The sequence below is a fragment of the Ceratotherium simum genome, chromosome 3, assembly GCF_057802395.1.
Source record: "Ceratotherium simum simum isolate JZ-2026a chromosome 3, ASM5780239v1, whole genome shotgun sequence".
Classification (NCBI taxonomy): Eukaryota; Metazoa; Chordata; class Mammalia; order Perissodactyla; family Rhinocerotidae; genus Ceratotherium; species Ceratotherium simum.
This window is the reverse complement of record NC_141902.1, coordinates 97,504,205-97,524,780: the sequence shown is the minus strand read 5'-3', so window position 1 is coordinate 97,524,780 and position 20,576 is coordinate 97,504,205. Positions and strand designations below refer to the sequence as shown.

At 45.5% G+C, this 20,576-nt stretch overlaps 1 protein-coding gene across 2 annotated transcripts in view; it reads left to right on the top strand.

Moving 5' to 3' along the window:
- ARNT2 (aryl hydrocarbon receptor nuclear translocator 2) overlaps nt 1-20,576 on the top strand; it is a 179,399-nt gene that overhangs the window by 129,036 nt on the left and 29,787 nt on the right. For both annotated transcript variants that reach the window (XM_087429057.1, XM_087429056.1), the window contains exons 9-12: nt 7,884-7,960; nt 9,340-9,474; nt 11,495-11,569; nt 17,768-17,919. In XM_087429057.1, the coding sequence (XP_087285183.1) occupies nt 7,884-7,960; nt 9,340-9,474; nt 11,495-11,569; nt 17,768-17,919 (439 nt within the window). The remainder of the gene's footprint in view (nt 1-7,883; nt 7,961-9,339; nt 9,475-11,494; nt 11,570-17,767; nt 17,920-20,576) is intronic.

Sequence of the window (20,576 nt, the reverse complement as noted above, 5' to 3'; positions counted from 1 at the left end):
TTAGAGTACACATCTGTCTTCAAGCAATATTATACCACTTCACATACAGTGTAAGAATCTCGCAGTAGTGTACATCCATTCTCCCCTCCTGGCGTTTATGTTACTGATTTATTTAATAAGAAAGTAATCTTGTATATTTACTCATATAGTTACCATTTCCAGTGATTTTCATTCCTTTGTGTAGATCCGTATTTTCACCTGGTGTTATTTCTCTTCCGCCTTAAGGATGGCTTTTAGCATTTCTATTGATGGTGGTCTGCTGGTGCTGAATTATTTCAGCTTTTTTATGTCTGAAAAAGTCTTTATTTCACCTTTATTTTGAAAGATATTTTTACTTGGTATAGAATTCTAAGTAGACAGGTTTGTTTCTTTCAATACTTTAAAATACTATCTTCTCACTTGCATTGTTTCTGACAAGAAACCAGCCATCATATGTATCTTTGTTCCTCTGTATGTAATCATGTCTTTTTTTCCTCTGGACACTTTGAAGATTTTTTCTTTATCACTGGTTTTGAGCAATTTATGATGTGCTTTGGTGTGATTTACATGTTTCTTGTGCTTAGGGTTCATTAAGCTTCTTGCATCTGTAGATTTACACTTTGCATCAAATTTGAAAATTTTTTCAGCCGTTATTTCCTCAAATATTTTTTCTGTTTCGCTTCTCTCGCTTCTCCTTTGGAGATTCCAATTGCACATATATTAGGCTTCTTGAAGTTTCCACAGCTCATTCACTGAAGCTCATTTCATTAAAAAATTCTTGGGGCTGGCCCCATGGTGTAGCGGTTAAGTGCACGCAATCTGCTGCTGGCGGCCCGGGTTCGGATCCCAGGCGCGCTCCGACGCACCGCTTGTCTGGCCATGCTGTGGCGGCATCCCATATAAAGTGGAGGAAGATCAGCACGGATGTTAGCTCAGGGCCAGTCTTCCTCAGCAAAAAGAGGAAGATTGGCATGGATGTTAGCTCAGGGCTGATCTTCCTCACACACACACAAAAAATTCTTATTTCTCTCTGTTTTTCATTGGGATCATTTCCTGTGCTATTTCTTCAAGTTCACTAATCTTTCTTCTGCCATGTCTAATATGCCATTAATACCATCCAGTACATTTTTCATCTCAGACATTATAGTTTTCATCTCAGACATTATAGTTTTCATCTCTAGAAGTTTGATTTGGGCTTTTTTAATATCGTCCTTGGCTCTTTTTAAGTGTTTGAACATATGGAATACAGTTATAAGAACAGTTTTAATGTGTTTGTTTGCTAATTCCAAGATCTGTGTCAGTTCTGGGTTAGTTTTGACTGGTTGATTTTTTTCATCATTGTGGGTTGTGTTTCCTGCTTCATTGCGTGCCTGGTAAATTTTTATTTGATGCTAGACAGTGTGCAATTTAAGTTGTTGGCTTGGAAACTCTCTTAAGGTAAGACGTTGAGGCAATCATAGGGCTTATCTTATTTGTTTCCCACCTCTCAGGAATTGCTGTTGTTCATCGCCTGACATATAGTGTCTTGAAAAACATTATTTCTGATATTTTATTTGCTGTTTGGGTTTTTTTGGTTATTTCTGGACAGAAGGTAAATTTGATCTCTGTTATTCCATCTTGGTGGGAAGCATAGCTCCATTGGGAATTTTTTTTAAATAAATCAAGGGCAGTCTTATTATGGAAGATAGCTTCCATAGTCTCCAGAATAGAGGAAGTGAGAGGCCTGGTAATGACCATACCTAGTGCACTGTGGGAAACACATTTTAGGAGAAGATAGGCAATCAGAAGCATATTCAGAAAAGTGACAAGGATATAGGAAGACTTAAACATTTTTGTAGGAGAAATAGGGAGGAGGAGGAATCCTAAACATTAAATTGACACAAGGATGTTTGGCCTAAAAAGGAATAGCCTCAGGAACACAGTATGCTTTTTACTTGTCTGAAGGGCAAGTGCAGAAGATTGTATGACCCCCAAGGGCAAGTCTAGGACCAGGAGATGGAATGTTAAAGGAGACAGACTAAAGTGTTTGGGGATGTAGTGACCATCCCACCACTGGAGGAGTTCAAACAGAAATGGATGGCTGTGTGATTCAAGTGTCACAGGGGCTTGGACTCAGTGACACCTCCCACCTTGAAATTCCATTACCATATGGGTTCCCATCTTTGCCTATCTCAGACCTTGGGGCAGTAACCCTTGTTCATCTACTGAGCAGGAACAAACCTTCTTCCTCATTGCTTAGTTACCCCAACTGTCAGCTCTGTGCTTTCAGAGCCAGCTCCTCAGTTGTCAATGTGTGCTGTTGCCTAGACAGACTCATCACTGTGGTATTAGCAGGTCTCCTTGAGGGAATGATGACTTAAATTCCTGAGGAGCAGGAAACTGAACATCTTTAAGGGACATTTGTGCCATTCATGTGAGACATGACTTGTATTTGGCATTTGCAGGGACCACAGATAATTTAACATGATTAAGTGTCATGAAGGGCCATATGTGCTGTACTGAAAACTTTTGAATTGATTATAGAGGCAACAGGAGGTTCTATTCATTTCCTGCAGAGGAATGGCATGTCTAGCTTCTAGTGGTGATATGGAAAACAGGATGGAGAGGAACAGAGAGATTGGAGAGACAACTGTAGAGTTGAAGCAGCCATGTTTGGTGATCATCAATATGTAAATATTGAGAGGGAAGGAAGATGGAGGACCATGATAAGAATTCTAGCTTGAGATATTGAGTCATTGGCATATCAGTTAGCTTATAACAGAAAACAACTCTGGAAATCCTAAACAAAAAGAGAATTATTGAATAGATGTTAATGGCTCACCTCAATCAGGCATTAGGCGGGCAGGTTTTGAAAATGGGCAGAAACCTAGGTGGTTTCAGTGGGCCAAAAAAGTACAAAGCACAGAGACTATTAGCAGCAACAATCTGACCAGAACACTGGGCTTTGCTTTGCTGATGAATTCTAACCAACACTCTGGAAGGATGGAGAGAAGTAAAATCTGGCTTCTTTTACTTACATAATGGGAGCTTGGATACTGTCTTCTACCAGGACCACTGACAAAGAGGGAATCCCTCCAGACAGGACATGTGTTTGGCTGCTGGTCACCCCAAATAAGTGACAAATGTTCACTGCTGGTTGTGACGCTTCTAATAGAGGTTAAAATGTATGTAAGTAAATGGTTGAGTTTGGTTGCATATAACAGAAAACTCAAATAATGGTGCCTTAAACAAATTACTTTATATATTTTCCTCTTGGACATGAAATCCAAAGGTAGGCCGTCCAGAGTTAGTAGTGGCTATATGATGTAACTGGGGACTCATTTTCCTAGGTGTCTACTCCACAGTCCTTATTGTGTGACCTTGACTTTCCTGCACTCAAGACGACTGCTAGAGCTCCACCGTCATGTTTGTATTTCACACAAGAGAGATGCTTTCCTAAAAGCCCCACTAAGTGACTTCTGCTTACGTCTTATAGGCCAGAGCTGTGTCACCTGACCACCTCTGATTCTAATGGAGTGGACATATTGCCACTCTGGATAAATCAGGGTCCTTTCAGCATGGAAGAGGGAGAGAGCGTATGTGGGGTAGGTCACTAGCTGTCTTTTCCACAGAAGAGAAGAAAAAGGAGCACATTTCAGTAGGAAAATTTGGGCAATGTTGAGTTTGAAGGGCCTGTGAAATTGAGGTAATTATTTTTGGTAGGCAAGTGGAGTCAAGACCTGGACCCCAGAGGAAACCTAGACTGGAGACGTAGTCTCGGGGCTCATTAATGCATGGTTAGAAATGTAGGCAACAGGGAAAGGATCAGAAAAGAGATGAGGCTGGGAGGTCCAAACTCTGGAGAACAGCAGCCTGTGAAGCAGCAGTTCTCAAGATTGGTCCTTGGACCATAGGAGTCCCTGAGATGGTTTCAGGGGCACTAAAGTTCAGAGTATTTTCATTACAGCACTAAGATGTTATTTGTCCTTTTCACTGGGTCAGCATTTGCACGGATGGTGCAAAAGCATTGATAGGTAAAAACATCTGGAGCCTTGACATGAATCAAGACGGTGGCACCAAAATGTCCTGGTAGTCATTGTATTCTTTATCACCCCACACTTGCAGGAAAAATAATTTCAAAATTTAAAAATGCTGGTTTCACTGAAGTATGTCCTTGATGAAGCAGTAAAAAATATTAATTTTATTAAACCCTGAAATTGGAAGTATGCATAAATTGACTTCTGCTGCATACCAAACATGGTGGTTGTGTCAAGGAAAAGCACTTGTGCGGTTGTTTGAGTCGTGAACTGAAGTAGCTGATTTTTTCATGAAACATTATTTTTTACTTGAAAGAGTAACTAGCAAACAATCTATGGTTATTCAAACTTAGGTAACTGGTAGATACATTCTCAAAAGGTTAAAATGAGCCTGTTACTTCAAGGAAAACAATGGACAGTATTTGTTGTCAGTGATAAAATTCAAGCTTTCTAGTGAAAATTTGAGTTTTGGAAAACTTGTATCCACCACCAGGATCTTGACCAATACCTAGAAATATTTCTGATGATAATATTAACAGGTGGGATTTTTTAAAATAATATATAATGTAATATGTCAACATTTAGAAGATCTGTATAATTTTGTGAACCAATATTTTCCAAATGACCAATACATAATGTTGAAAATCATGTATGGGTAAAAGATCCATTCCAAGTGTTAGACTAATCTATTTTAATGTAACAGAATATGAAAAATTCATTGATATAGTTTTGGATTTCACATTGCAATTAACCTTTAAGAAACTACTACTTGTCAAGATTTAGGAAAATATCAAAGAAGAATACCCACAATTATCTGAAAAAAATTCTCCCTCCTCCAACTACATGTCGATGGAATGCATATTTTCTTCAAATACCTCAAGTAAAACAACATACTGTAATAGATTGCATGCACAGCAGATATTAGAATCCAGCTATCTACTATTAAGCAAGGCATTAAAGAGATTTGCAGAAATGCCAGTCAATAATTCAGGGATAATTTCTCTTTTAAAAAAGTATCTTATTTAATGGAGAAGCCCTTGAGACATTTCCACTAAGATCAGAAACAAGGCAAGAATGCCCACTCTTTCTACTACTGTTCAACATTGTAATAGAAATACTAGCCCATGCAATTAAATAAGAGAAATCAGAGGCAAAACAATGTGTAAAGAAGAAGGAAAACTATCTGTATTTTAAATTGTATGATAATATGCCTGCCAAAGCCCAGTGAATCAATAATAAAACTAACTGAAACAATAAATTAAGTCAGTGAAATAGCACAATACAATGTAAATATACAAAAATCAATGGCCTTCATACACATAGGCAATAAACAGAAGGCATGATGGTAGAGAAAACCCTATTTACAAATAGCAACAAAGAAGATTAAATACTTTGGAATAATTTTAATAAGTGTACAAATACAAGTATATAAGAGGAAAATTTTAAATACTCCTGAAAGACAAAAAGCAGGCTTAAACAAATGGAAAAACATCTTATGTTCTTGGGGAGGACAACTCAACATTATAAAGATATCAGTTCTCCTGAAGTTAATTTATAAATTTAATGCAGTCCTAATAAAAATACCAGCAAGCTATTTTATGGAGTTAAATAAGTTGATACTAAAGTTCATGTAAAAAAATAAACATCCAAGAATAGCCAAGAAAACATCAAAAAACTGTAAGGGAGGAATAGCCCTACCAGATACTAAAACATACAATAAAGCTTCTATAATTAAAATTGCATGGTACTGATGCTTAATAGACAATTGGCCAGTGGAATAGAAGAGAAAGTCCAGAATTAGTATGGGAATTTATTATATGATAAAGGTGGCATCTCAAATCACTGCATTTTCAATAAATGTTGGCAGGGCAACTGGACAGGCATTTAGAAAAAGATAAAATTAGATCCATATCTCAACCCTACACAAGAATAATTCCAAATGGATTAGAGATCTAAATGAAAAAATGAAAGCATGAAAGTATCAGAGGAAAACAGATGAATTTCTCCTTGACTTTGGTATAGGAAAAGGCTTTCTAACTATGACTTAAATACCAGAGATAATAAAAGAAAAGACTGATAAATCTGACTACATAAAAATTACAAATTTTTTCAATCATCATAAGCAAAGTCAAAAGACAAGGGACCAACTGGGGGAACATATTCACAACATATACCACAATGGCTTAATATCCCTAATATATGAAGAACTCCTGAAAATTGAGGGGCAAAGGACCAAAATCCCAATAGAAAAATGAGAAAGACATGAACAGACAATTCACTAAAAGACAAGATACAAAAATGGCCCTCAAACATATGAAATAATGTTCAAACTCACTCATAATTAGAGAAATGCAAATTAAGACAACACTGAAATACCATTTCTTATCTGTAAAAGTGACAATAATGTGACAGCATGTTCTCTTGGCTAAGACTGTGGGGAAACAGGCCTCTCATGCATTGTTGGTGCTAATGCAAATTGGTACACCCCTTCTGGATGGAAATTTGGCAATACCTAACAAAACTACATATACATTCACTTTGCAACCCAGCAATCCCACTTTTAGGATAGGTGTATCTTCTGGGTGTATCTGAAGCTACACTTCCAGCCATAGGGAAATACATATGCACAAGATTATTCTTTGCAGTATTGTTTATAGTTGCAAAATATTGGAAACGCCTAAATGTTCATCCATAGGAAAGTGGTTGAACAAACCTTGTAATCTACATAATACAGTACTATGTGGTTCTAAAAAAGAATAAGGAAGAGCTCTATGAATAATTACAGAGTGAATTCCAGGACATACTGTTAAGTGAAATAAGCAAAGCCCAAAAGAGTATCTACAGTACACTGCTCTTCGTAGAAGAAAGAAGAGGAGGTAAGAAAATACACATATATATGCTCATTTGTGCAAAAGAAATACACCAAGGATAAAGCAGAAACTTAAGAGATTGGTTACCCACAAGGGGTAGATGGAAAAGGGCTGGAAGGAGGAGGGGACTGTGGATGAGGCAGAGGGGATGAAGAGGGAGTGAGGTTTCTCTGGCTCTTAGAACCAGAGTCGTGTTTACCACGCCCTGCACGGTCTGGTGCCGGGCCGTCACTGTGCTACATGATTCTGTCACTGTGAACCTTTGGTCTGACCTCAACTCCCTAAAAGTGAGTTTTCACAGCCCTTGCCTAGGACATACCAAAACGGAATGCTTGTTTCCTTACAACCAACTACAGCTGTTCAAGAACCTTGCACCATGAGCTACCCAGATGCCAGACCCTTACTGAACTGAACAGAAAACTCTTTTCTGACCAAAGAACAATGAGGATTGTTTTAACCAGTTCCTCCCTATCCAGAGCACTAGTTTTTAGTGCTTAATCAGCATATCCATCACCAGTCTCTCCTTTCTAGCCCTTAAAAACTCTGGTTGTGTTCCCTTGCCTGGCAAGTAAGTAATTTCAGCTTTGGTAGGTTTTTGTTTTTTGTTTTTGATTCTGCCTTTTTGTTAGATTCTTTGTCAACAGATAAGTAAAATATTTACATAGCCTGAAATGCCCAGATACACTTCTTATTGAAATTTATTAATTTCAATTAATTAAATGTTTTGGGCAAATTTTGCAAATGTTAAATGAATAATTTGCATTTTATCTTCCTGAAATTCCTCTGCACCATCCACAGATGCAAATGATAATATACCGTGAGATTATCACAAGACGTCAGGCAGAGAGGGAGCAGGAAGTGAGCGAGGGACTGCTTAATTCATTGGCTGGCTTTTCAGACCCTGGTGGTCAACAGTGGATCTGTATTTTCGTTTGCGTAAATAAAATCACGGACACCTTTGCCTCTTTTGCCTTCATCTTGGGCATGTTGTTGAAGACGCTGGCATTTCTCATTTCAGGAATGACTATCCCTGAAGAAGACACCGATGTGGGACAAGGCAGTAAATATTGCCTTGTGGCAATTGGGAGACTCCAGGTAAGAAAAAGCTCACAGCCTTTTTAATCTCAAACAAGCGCTTATTATTACAAAGAGCAAGAGCCTATAGGTTTGGATGCTTATTCTGATCTCCTGTATACTCAGTATTTGTTGAGTTTCATGTCTCAGTCTATGGGAGCAGAAAGGGGGACTGTGAGCTGTGAGCAGCAGCATCCTTCCTTCATTGAGGACCTGAATCTGTCCATCCCCACACTTGTGCCCATTACTGCCAAGTCGAGTTCTGCTCACATCACACTGTTTAATCACCTGGAACGTTTCCCCATGGTCTGCAGGGTAAAGCACTAACTCATCTTACACCCTCATCTTCTTCCTGTCCCCTCACCTTGCCTTACTCCCAGACCACACCATTCCCTTTTCCACAAACCCACCCTGCCCCCCGCCCCCAGCCTCTGTGAATTTCCACAGGCTGTTCCTTCTGCCTGGATTTCCTTGTTCTCATCTTCTCCTTTCGAAACTCCTTCTCCTCCTGTTTACTTCCCATTTCTTCATCCTTCAAGATCCAGCTAAAATGACACCCTTATCTGCTTTGTCAAAGTTAATCATTCCCTCCTGAGTCCTAGCATTGAGTTCACACGTCAGTTATCTCTTTTCACTGTCTATTTTCATATAGGTAGTTGAGTGCAAGCTCCTCAAGGGCAGGGAGTGTGTTTAGCCTTGTGAAAGTTAAATATGCTGAATAATATATATGAAGCCCACTGGCTCAATGTCTGGTACACACAGTAGCCACTCAATCAACTGGACTCCATCCTCCTTATGGCACTGAGAGCCTTCCCCATACTGATGGAGGGGGACATGGATATTGTTCAGAGGACACTAACCTTTCATGTCCCTGGTTTCCTAGGTCTTACCATTTTCAGATAAATGAATGAGCAGTTTCATTGACACATGATAAGCGTTGGTTATTCCTTGCAGATGGGTGAAGAGAGAATACTTGGGTAAATTTGGTCCACAAGTGTATACTTTCCAAATATTTTCACCAGTTCCTTAGACTCATTTGCCATCCTTAGTAAAGGGAAGGTGGGAGAAGGGAAGGGTATTAACATTTCTGAGCACCAACCATGTCCCTGGCATTGTGCTAGGGTTTAACATGCAGTATCTCTTTTGAACCTCACAACCACCCTATGAGATTACAGGTTTCATTATTCCCACTGACTGACAAGGAAACTAAGCTCAGAAGTGTAAAGGAAGTGGCCCACTATTACATTAGTCAAAGGTGTGACCAGGGCTATTTGAACATTTTAGACAAAGAAGGACCTGTGAAATTAAAGCCACATAGATTATTCCCATTCTCTATCTCTGTTGCCATTTCCATCTCTGCTTCTGTCAAAACCACGTCAATGTGGATTTCCCCATTCCAGGTGACCAGTTCTCCTGTGTGCGTGGACATGAGCGGGATGTCAGTGCCCACAGAATTCTTATCACGGCATAACTCTGATGGGATCATCACGTTTGTGGACCCAAGATGCATCAGTGTGATTGGCTACCAACCCCAGGTAGAGAGTTTTGAGTTCGTGGCAGTTGGCTAGGGATTTAACAATGCTTAAAGCACACTTATCTCGTTTGTTCAAGAGAGGACGCAATGACAACATAGGGAAACACGGCATAAAAATCCATGTCCCTGTCTGGATAGAGTAATGGCCTTCCAAATCAGGAAAGGACATTGTATGCGACTGCACGACTTAAAATTAACTCTTCATTTTTTGCCCTAGCCATTCCATTTTTCTAGCTGATTTTCACAAACTAGAGTTAAGATGCTCTATGAAAAAGGGGCTCTTTATCAATTTATTTTCATTAACATCACACAGGAAATCTCCTTATTGGAAACTTAAAAAGCATATTAATGTGAAAGACTCTGAGAAGTCTTGAAGTATAGATGTCCACTTAATTTTGCCCAACCCCTTTTTTCTCAAATGTGTTTCGAACCCTTTTTTACAGGGGGCACATTTTCAGGTCTTTGTTCCACACCTTTTGAAAAAAAGGCAGGAGAGGTTGTTGCAGATGAAGATAAACCAAAGAGATAAAATAACAATATGCATGTGAGATCCTTAACTGGGTTGTGAGCCAGAAGACACAGAGCTGTGAAAGACACTTGGGAGACAGTTGAGGAGATGTTAATACGTATGGAATACTGGGGGATTTTAGTGAATACTTATTGATTTTTTAGGTGTCATATGGTATATTATGGTTTTGTAAGGCAATGTCATTTTTATGAGATCCATGCTTAGGGAGAAGAGTGATGATGTCTGCTGCTTACTCTCCACGGTTCAGCAAGAAATGTCTAAGTATATGTGTATGTGTAGGCATGAAAGATATTTCATTGACATATTTTTTATATATTTCATTTATGTGTATGTTTACATATATATGAAAGAAAGAGAAAAAATGCAAATGTGGCAAAATATTGACGATTGTTGAATCTCGGTAAAGGATATATAGGTGTTTATTATACTATCGTTTCAACTTTGCTGTAGATTTAAATTTCTTTCAAGATAAAAAGCAGTTAAACAAAAAAGAAAGAAAGAAAAAGATCTTTGTTCTGAGGAACAAAGTCTGGGATACATTGATAGGGGTATTTTAATTACATGTGTATTTTAGAACTAGAAACAGTCCGAATTGAAATATTGGAACCATTCATGTAATTCTACATCTCTAGATTCATGCAAACTTGAGATTCTTGGATGGAATGAAGGGGAAAATTGATCTGTTTCCAAATTCACCATACCTCCAATGGCAATATATTTCCAGCCAGATCCATTTATTCGCTGGCACCTCCATGAGCATCTAGATGCTTCTTGGCACACAGATAAGACTTCCTTTCCATTGTCGGTGTCAGCTCCCACTGAGGCCGTTTGCTGATTTGGGTTCTGATCAGCGAGTTAGTTTAAATTTTTTGCCATTTAAGACACTTCCAACTGGACCACTTTCCTATAACACGTTTGGAGTTGCCTTTTGACGGTTTATCATATTCTGGTTGGTTTCATTGTTAAACACACTTTTGTCTTGGGTTGATGCTCGGTCCTTTGAATAAAACCTAGGCGAGTGAAAGTAGATAGTAAACAGGCTTTTAACAAGTACAGTTCTGTTATAACAGCATTTCTCCAGCCACAAGAGGGCTACAGTTTCCACAAGTAAACAATTCCAGTTTTCACGGGCAACACATCTGTCCTCCTGCTATCATTTGCTTTCTTTTTACGTTTATTAAAATATGTTTATTGCAGTTTGCCTCTCCAGAGAAAACAAAAATAAAATTGCATTCTGAAGCTGCTGATCTAGTTCATTAGCCAAATTAGAAGTTGGTACTGAGTATGCCAAAGGAACTTAAGAGTGGGTACCAGAAGCCAGTTCCATGATCGCTCCAAGGGAAAATTTGCATCTACTTCTTTTTCCCCTTATGGTGGGGTGAGGTAAAGGAGATGGGTTGAAAGGGGTGTAAATGAACACTCTTGTCTAACAGTGATATATAAATAATGAAAAATGGGGTTTGGAATGATTAAAGCTTGTCTCTTTATTTAGGATCTTCTAGGAAAGGACATTTTGGAATTCTGCCACTCTGAGGATCAGAGCCATCTGCGTGAGAGCTTCCAGCAGGTACCACCAGTGCCCATTTACAGCTGATATAGAACCTTGGATACACATGGATGTGGCAGACAGGACACTAGTCCTACAACGTGCCAGGCAGGCTACAAGGTCCTACTTAGGGCATCAGTCCGGGCCCCTGCCATAAAGGAGCTCACAGTCCAGTGGGGAAGGCAGACCCATTAGGAAGTCATTACTCTGTCATGGGGAAAGAGCAGAGGATGGAGAGGTTAACAATGTGGGGAAGAGGCAGGAACAGTCTCCCAGGGGAGGGAACTGTTGGGATAGGTCTTAAAGGATGTGCATAAAAGAAATGACAGGGGCCGGCCCGGTGGCGCAGTGGTTAAGTGCACATGCTCTGCTGCGGCAGCCTGTGGTCCGCCAGTTCGGATCCCGGCGCGCACCAACGTACTGCTTGTCAAGCCATGCTGTGGCAGCGTCCCATATAAAGTGGAGGAAGATGGGCATGGATGTTAGCCCAGGGCCAGTCTTCCTCAGCAAAAAAAGGAGGATTGGCATGGATGTTAGCTCAGGGCTGATCGTCCTCACAAAAATAAATAAATAAATAAATAAAAGAAATGACAGAACATCCTAGACTGGGGGACCAGCACCAGAGATGCAAAATAACATGGCCTATTAGGAGCATTATAAGTAGTTCCTTATGGCTGGAGTGACACTGGCTGACTTTTGGGAGGAGGTGGGCCGTGGTAAAGAATGAGGCTGGTGAACCCAGGTTATGAAGCATATGCCATGCTGAGGAATTTCAGTTCTCTCCTGAGTCATTTAAGTGAGGATTCCTTTGAGGATTTTAAGCAGACTAGTGTTTTTGAAAAACAATTTTGGTAGCCCAGGTTTGTGGGAAACAGCTGGAACAAAAGACAAGTTGGGAAGCTGTTTCAATTGTCCAGGTAAGAGGTGATGAGACAAGAAATGGAGCAGGAGCCGTGGCAATTAAAAGAGGAGGCAACTTGAGGAGACATGCCAGGTTAGTGATGCTTTGCATAGAGACGGTGAAGGCGAGAGAAGAATTTAGGATGGCTTTTGGGAGCCTGAGAGGAAGGCCACCCCAATAACTGAGTCATGAGCATCATCACTATTAGCTGCTGTGCACGGAGCACCTACCACGTGTCAGCACTAGGGAAACCCTTCTGCATACACCACTTTCTTGAATCTGCTCAGCAGTCATGGGAGGTGGGCATTATTATCTTCATGTAACAGTGAGTAAAGTGACACTCAGTGAGGTGAGAGCCCCTAAGGTCACAGGGTTGATGAGTGAGAGAACCAGGACCCTAACTGAGGGCCTGTCGCCTCGAGCACAGGTTCAACTGTGATGAGAAAGAGCACATTCCTCAAAGGGCTCTGGCATCTCACCTCAGCCCTGGAAAAAAGGAACAGGCAATGTTATGAGAAAAGAGGCCTATGAATTACTCTTGAAGAGGAAATAATGGTTTGTGATTCATCTGCGAGAAGTTCTCAACATTCTGCTTTACGAGTGTTTCAGAATGAGCCCTCCTACTGAAGGCCTTGCTGTGTCTGCACAAATAGACCTTGTCCTCCAGTTATACGCCACGTACGTGGGCAGATCTCTTAGCCCTCCTGCTCCCTGCACAGTCTGGTCTTTACTTTCGAATCATCACCCACTCCTGGATTTCCTTCCACTTCTCAGGCTCCTTTGTCGTCCCTTGTCGTCTGCCTGCTTCCCCCAGCCCTGGGGCCCCCGGGCTCTGTCCTCAACTGCCTTCTCTCCTTTTCTCTCTGTAGTATCTCCCTCAGCAATTTTATCTACTGGGTGACTCCAGCCCATACTGTCCCTCAAGCTCCACTCCTGCGCTTGAACACCCCTTAACCTTACAACACAGAAGACTTGATTCTCCTCTCCCGGCCCCCAGTCTCCCTTGCACCACCATCCACCTGGTTGCACAGGCCCGAAACAAGAAACGTTCATCACTCTTCCTTGGTCTCACTTCCCCCATCCATCATCAAGTCCTTCTGTTACACCTCCAAGGACATCGGTGGTCCAGCCCCTGCCCTCTTCCTTCCTGCTCACCTTGAGAGCCCACCCTATCTCTCATCTTGAATTTACAACAGCTTCCTTGCTGGTCTCCTGCTTTTACTCTTGTCCTAGTCCAAGCCATTCTGAAAACATAAATTAGGTTTTGACACATCTTTACTTAAAAAGTGCACCTGGAATCAAATCCCAGCCCTCACTATGGCTGCGTGATCAACAAGAACCTCACCCTGCGTGTCTCATCCTCATTTCTTCACTACCTGTGGGTTGCACTGGTCTTCTTTTGGTTCCTTGAACACATCATGCTTTTTCCCACCTCAGGGCCTTTGCATGTGTTCCCTCTGACTGGAATGCTCTTCTCTCTCTCTCTCAATGACTGACACCTTCTTATCTTTTAGGTTTTAAGTCATGTCATCTCAGAGGTACCATCAATGACTACCCTGTCTGAGAAAGATCCTCCAACTCCTTCTCAGCCCCTTGTTTTTCTCCAAAACAACTATTCCAGTTTTTAACTGTTTATTTGTCCGCTGATTTCCCTGTGTGTGTGTGTGTTTGTGTCCACTCTACTAAAACATAAGCTCCTGCGGGTAGGCTCCACATCTGATGGTGAACATCATCTCCACCACGAAGTGTGGCGTTTACACGTGGGTGGCTCTTGATAATGTAGTCTAAATGGATCACCACCCTTAGCAAGTGACTGTCACTTTGGAAAAATGTGGAATTGGAATAGTTAAACACTATAAGAATATATCTTTTATGCCACATCTTTGTTAAATATGTGGAAATTATTATAAACTTGGCATGGTCCAGCACTGCCGTTTGGACTGGGTTGGCTTCATTTTTCTGGGTATATGGGGATGAAGCTCTAACAGTGCTAGGGCCTCCCCTCACTGTGGTAACCAGCCTGACCCTTTGTCACACATTATCTTATGTAATCCTCAACCCCGCACAGGATGTTGTCATCCCCACTTTTTCGCAGTGGACACCAAGACTCAGAGAGGTTCAGCCACCTACCCTGGGTCACACAGCAAGGCCACAATAGAGCTAGGGCTGGAGCCTGCCTCCTTCCAGAGCATCCCTCCCTGTCTCCATGCCCTGCACACAGGCCTCTCTATCTGACAGCACATCTGAGATTTTAAACTGCTGACACTGTCAGAACCCAGTTGGTTTTGAAAAGAAAAAAAAGGAATGGAATGTCTGATCCTGCCCTGGTGTCCAGCTTAAGTAACCCTCGCTCTGTGAGCAGCCACCTCATTCCTCAGACAGGAGGCGAAGCCAAAGCAGCAAGGCCTGAGTGCCTGGCCAGGTCACAGGGTCAGCCGGCAGCAGCCAGGCAGCCTCAAGGACATCCTGGAGTGTGCCGGGCCCCAGCCCGCGTTGTGTGCTTTGGGCTCCAGCCACTGGCAGCCAGGGTGGGGGACGAATGTGGATAAAGGGAAGTGGCTTATTTTTACAAAAGCGGGGAAGGGGCTGTGTCAGCTCAGAGGCAGCCTGGAACTCTAGATTTAAACAAAAGCGTCTGAATGGCCCAGCAGTGAGCACCTTCGAGTGTGATCGAGTTGGTGAGGAATTTGAGTTTGTGGGGTGACCGTGTGCCAGCCCAGGGCCAGGAAGTCTGAATCTGCTCTTGGATCCCCTCCCTGGATCACAGTTTACCTAGAAGTCGAATGGAAGAGTGGAGCCCCGTGAGATTTGAAGCAGGTTCCTGTCACATCCTCTCCTTTCTGCTCAGACGCCTTCCGTGAGGACGAGGAGGGTGATCAGAGCTGCTGTCATGACAAGCTGTGCTGGGCGGGGTCTACGCCTGGCCTTGTGCTCTCAGGTGTTAGCATCACTCCTGACTTGAGCACAGTCAGATAGATCAGCTGGGTCTTCGGGCCTGGACCACGACACCTGCACTGCCTTACCTGTGTGGTCCAGTTCCCCCCACACCTTAGGGTTCCCAGCCTCCACACATTTGCTCCTTCTGTGCCTCCTGCCAGGAGAGCCCCCCGCAGAGCTTCACTTGCCCACATTTTATCCACCCTCCAACGTGTGTTCCAGGCCCCATCTCCCCCAGGAACCCTCTCTGGATCCTGAGAACAGGTTGTCCCCTCAGCTTCCTGGAAACGCCGGGGCACTTGATCTTGTGTTTTTGGAGTGGTCCTTGGTGTGCTCCCTCTGCATCACAGTTCTCGATAGGCCGTGCTGGGGGAGAAGCTCTTTGGGGACAGGGAGACTGCCAGCTACAGGGATTCATGAGAAGACAGTGGGCATTGGGGTCGGGTAGATCTGAGTCCCCCGCGCCTCTGCCACTCCTTAGGCATGAGGCCTTAGGCAGGATTTTTGAGGCTCAGTTTCCAGGTGCACAAAAGCTGTTGGGCTGTGTGAGGTAACATGTGTAAGATGCTTAGCCTGTGGCTTGGCCCCTGGAAGGACGCAGGGCTGTGGCCCCTTCCTCTGTTCTTCATCCGCAGCTCCCACGCTGAGCTTTGCACATGGGCAATGCCTTGTGAGCGCTTGTTACGTGGAGCTAAAAAATTTCACAGCATCGCAGGCGTTCCGGTCAGAAGGGACACAAAAGAGCACCCTTCGTGCACCTTTTCTCAGTGCAGAGACACGGGTGTCAAAGTGTGGGGGTGGCTGCCTAGTTCCCCTGTGCTTTGTGCAGACACAGAGGAGGCCCCTGTGGGCCGCCCTCGAATGCCAGCCTGAGGGCGCATGGCCTTGTCCTCTGGCCTTGTGAGGAAGGAGCCAGCTCACTTGCCGGCAGGGCCCCGTGGTGCCTCCCCACACGTGGGGCCACGAAGGGTCTCCCACCTCCTCGAGCTCTCGGTCTGCTTTCTTCATCACCGGGGATTTCCCACCAGGGAGCCTTGTCCGTCACCCCAGGTGTATCAGCCCAGCACTAGTCATTTCGGGGAATGTGCTCCAAGCGTCTGCTCTGAGCCAGGCCCTGGGCTGAGGGTGGGGGCGACTCAGGTGACCCAGAAGTCCCTGCCCCCTGCTGCCCACTGACATTCGACTGGGAATAAACTACAGGTGTGGAGAGTTAGGAAAGGGGATTGGGCCTTCCCTGCGCCATGGGACCAGGCCCCCCTCTCACCTCTGATCACACTGTGGTCTCATAGTCAGGCGAGCCTGCTGCTGTGGGCCCAGAGCCCTCCCCGTCCGACCAGCCCAGGCTCTGGGGTGGACAGGCCTGTGGAGAGGAGAGCTCCTGCTCACCTTGCTTTGTCCAGGGGTATAATCGCACCCAGGCCTAGACCCAGCCCCGGCCGTTTGTATCCTGTCTCTTTCTTCCGTGTATGCTTCAGCCATGAGAACTGCCCCTGAACGCCACCGTCTGCCTGTCTGATACGCTTTTACACGTCTCTGTGTTTCTGCATGTGCACAGACTGTGTGTCCACAAAGAGCAGAAGAGCGAAGTGTATCCAGAGGGACAAACTTGTGGTTCTGAAGCAAGATCTTGGTTCCTGTCCCAGCTTTTCCACCACAGTTGTCTGATCTTGGGCAACTTATTTAATGTCTCCGAAACTCAGTATTGGCGTCTGTAAATAGTAAAGCCCACCTCACCAAACTCTTGTGAGGATGTACCTGAAGGAATACATTTGGAAGTATTTGGGAAACCATCCTGCAACATAAAAATAATAATAGATACATTCCTGCAAATAGATAAGGCATACGAATTTATTTTATTACATCTCCTCCCAAAGAGTACCTTTAATCCAATTTATAATATTAAGCACAGGCTAAGAACTTTTTAATGTGAGGTATGAAGAAGTTAATCCATGAATACAATATGCCTACATACCTGAGTGAGATGATAACTTTGGGGGGTACTAGCGCCAAACCCAGAGTGCCCTAGCAGCCAAGGCAAAAAGGGAAACACTCCAGCTTGTAGAGTTTTCATGATCTGATTTGTAAAAGCTAAGAAGTCCTGATATAAAACGGGCATTCACGAGTTGGTTTCCCACATGGTGGTGACAGAATGCCCCGAATGCAGTGCCTGTTTCAAAGAGGAGGGAGACAGAGGGTTCCCATGGCTTACCTGCTCTCTCGCCCTGTTGCTCTCACTCCCCCTTTTGCTGTCTTTCAGCTACAGTGCCCTATTCTGAGCTCCTGCTGGCCTTCGCAGCGACTGCGTGGCCTGGTGTCCCTCCCTCCTGCTGTCTGGCACCACCGTGCCTCCCGCTGACTTCCTTCTCCGAATGTTTTCTCAGGTGGTCAAGCTGAAAGGCCAGGTGCTGTCGGTCATGTATCGATTCCGCACGAAGAACCGGGAGTGGATGCTGATCCGCACCAGCAGCTTCACCTTCCAGAATCCCTATTCTGACGAGATTGAGTACATCATCTGCACCAACACCAACGTCAAGTGCGTATGCGCCTGTCCTTTGCCGCCCTTTCTCGGGCTCGTCTTTCCCCGCAGGCTCTGGCTGCACCTGCAGCTGGAGATCCCTACAGGGACAGGAGCAAGGAGAGGGAAGACGTGGTCCCGGTCACTGCTCCCCTGCCACGTTCCCCTTCCCATTGCCCTCCAGATCAGTGAGGCTCCGGGGCCAAGTGATGCTCCCAGCAGTTGGTTCAAGGTGCTCGATTTCTGTTCCTCTTCTCCCCTGAGCACAGAGCCCAGCAGACTGCAGCTGGGTGTAGTCCCTGGCAGCTCCCTGGTGTGCCAGCTGCTTATGCCTGGTTTCTTGGTCCTGCTGAGGCCGGGGGCAGAGGAATGTGCGCCTCAGGGACGCACAGTTTCTCTGCTGCCCAGTCTCCTCTTCCTCAGGGCCTGGGGGCCCAGGATCTCTGCCAGCCTCACCACAGCTGCACCCACAGGTGTTAGCACTGGGGCCAGGTGACCTTGACCTGTGTGTCACTCCATCTAGTAGCCTTCACTTCCTCATCTGTGGAATGGGTGATGATACCTCCCTCATGGGGTTGGCGTGAGGATTCAATGAGGCTGGCGGGCTGTGGGCAGGTCCCGCCTCCTCTCTGGATTTATTCTCCAGGAAATACAAGGCCAAAGGACCAGCTAGAACAATGGTAAAATGATGTCTAGCTGTACATGAGCACGAGGAAGCTGTGCTCAGTGTGTTGGGCGACTGCAGCCTGCAGTGGGGGGCGATGAGCTGACATCCTGAGAACTGCCCTCACGTCTCCCCACACCGCTCAGTGGTACCACCGTCCTCTGTTTTCCTGGGTTCAACACTGGCACGGGGTCTGTTCCCGTCCCTGCCTCCCCCGCCCCCCCCCCCCCCCCACCGCGGACAGCCTCTCTGGAGACTGAAGCCTCCCAGCAGTCACCGTGGCCCCATCGCCGTATCCCACTCCCTGAATCAGGCGCTCCCCTCTGGGGCCCACACAGCAGCCTCTTTTCCAGGCAGCACCACCCTCTGTGTCTCAGCTTCAGCCCTGCTCCTGGGCCACGAGGCGCAGAGCTGGACAGACAGGTCCACGCAGATCCCTCAGACGGCAGGTGACCAGACGGCTCCCAACTGGGCAAGTCCCCCACCCTTGCTAAGCCTCAGTTGCCTCGTCTGTGACACAGAGAGAATAGCAGAACTCCCCTCCTCTGCTCCTGCATGTGGATCGTGCGCGTGCAGCCCTCTAGGGGGGCAGGCGCAGAGCCGCCCAGGGGACAGTGTCTGCAACGGTCGTTCCTGACAGTTCACAGCAGGACGCCTCTGCCACCCGCTGTAGCCGCTTGGCCATTTCTTGGCTCATTCCGGACAGGCTGCCCCAGGTCTCCTGTGGGCTCCTGACATGCCCTGACCCACTTTCTTCCTCGAACTCTGAACAGATCATCTTGCCTTCCAGTGAACGGGAAAGCCAGGACCGTCCATGTGAACCCCCCCTCCTGTCCCTGAGAGTGTCCATCTCCATCCCCTCCTGTCCCCCTCTCTGGCTCCTGGCAAGGGCAAGCATCCTCCCTCCACGGCTGGCCCCTCTTTCTCTCTAGCTCCCAGCACACCCTCTGTCCCCCACGGCCCGCACTTCTCATCCGGTCCCTCGCCGCAGGCTCCTTCCCTGGGGCTTCAGGCAGGCACATGACTTCCTGGTCTTCAGAGACCCCTGTCTTGCCAACCCGCTGAAGCTTTCTCTCCCGCTGGCCCTGCCCCCCTTCACCATCCGTCCCTTCTTCACCCCGGGCAACCTGGCTTCTGCCTCCACCGGGGACCCACTTGAGTAACTCACTCACTGATCGTCCCCCCAGTGGTCTGACCAACTCCCCTTTTTGCCTTGGCTGCTAGGGCACTCTGGGTTTGGCACTAGTACCCCCCAAAGTTATCATCTCACTCAGGTATGTAGGGTGGCTGACTTGATACTCTGGTTCTTCTTAGACCTCCGTCTTCCAGTCAAGACTTTCTTGGTTGTGAGAAGAGCAGGAACAAATGGCACAAGTCATAGACCCAGGGGTGCACAGAGATGACGTTATTTTATTTTCTTCTGTATCTGAGTTTATCTAGTCGCTGCTTGGTAAACTCGGTCGAGCTGAGGGTTTTGACTTCTCCTGCTTCCCCAACGTGGGCAGGAGGGGGTTCTTCATTCAGGGAGCAGAGCGGCCCCCCCTGGTGCTGGGCCCATGTCTGGCCCTGGCCTTGAAGAATGCAGTGAAGCTTGAGAAACCGGAGTGAGTGTCAGACAAGCCAGCTCAGGGTCCCACGGCCTTTTCTTTGTTCAGCAGACTGAGGCATGAAGGTGGGGTGCAGGCCTCCCTTTCAGGAGCTCCGGGGATGGAGGTCATGGGGTGGAGCCCAGTACAGTAGTGGGAGCCCAGGGGGAGGATCCTGAAGGAAGAGGAGGCGGCAAATGCCAGCCCGGATCTCAGCATCTGGTCAAGCCGCAGCTCGTCCCCAGGCTCGTACCTCCTGTCATGGCCCCTCTGAAGCCATGTTGGCTGCCTGTGCCAGAAGCCGTGGAAGTGGGCAAGAGCCATGGACACTATTCTAGAACTTTCATCCTTCTGTGCCAACATACTGACTGGTCCTTAGTGGGAGCCTCGCTGTTATATCCTGTTCCTCCTTCTCTTCCGTTCAC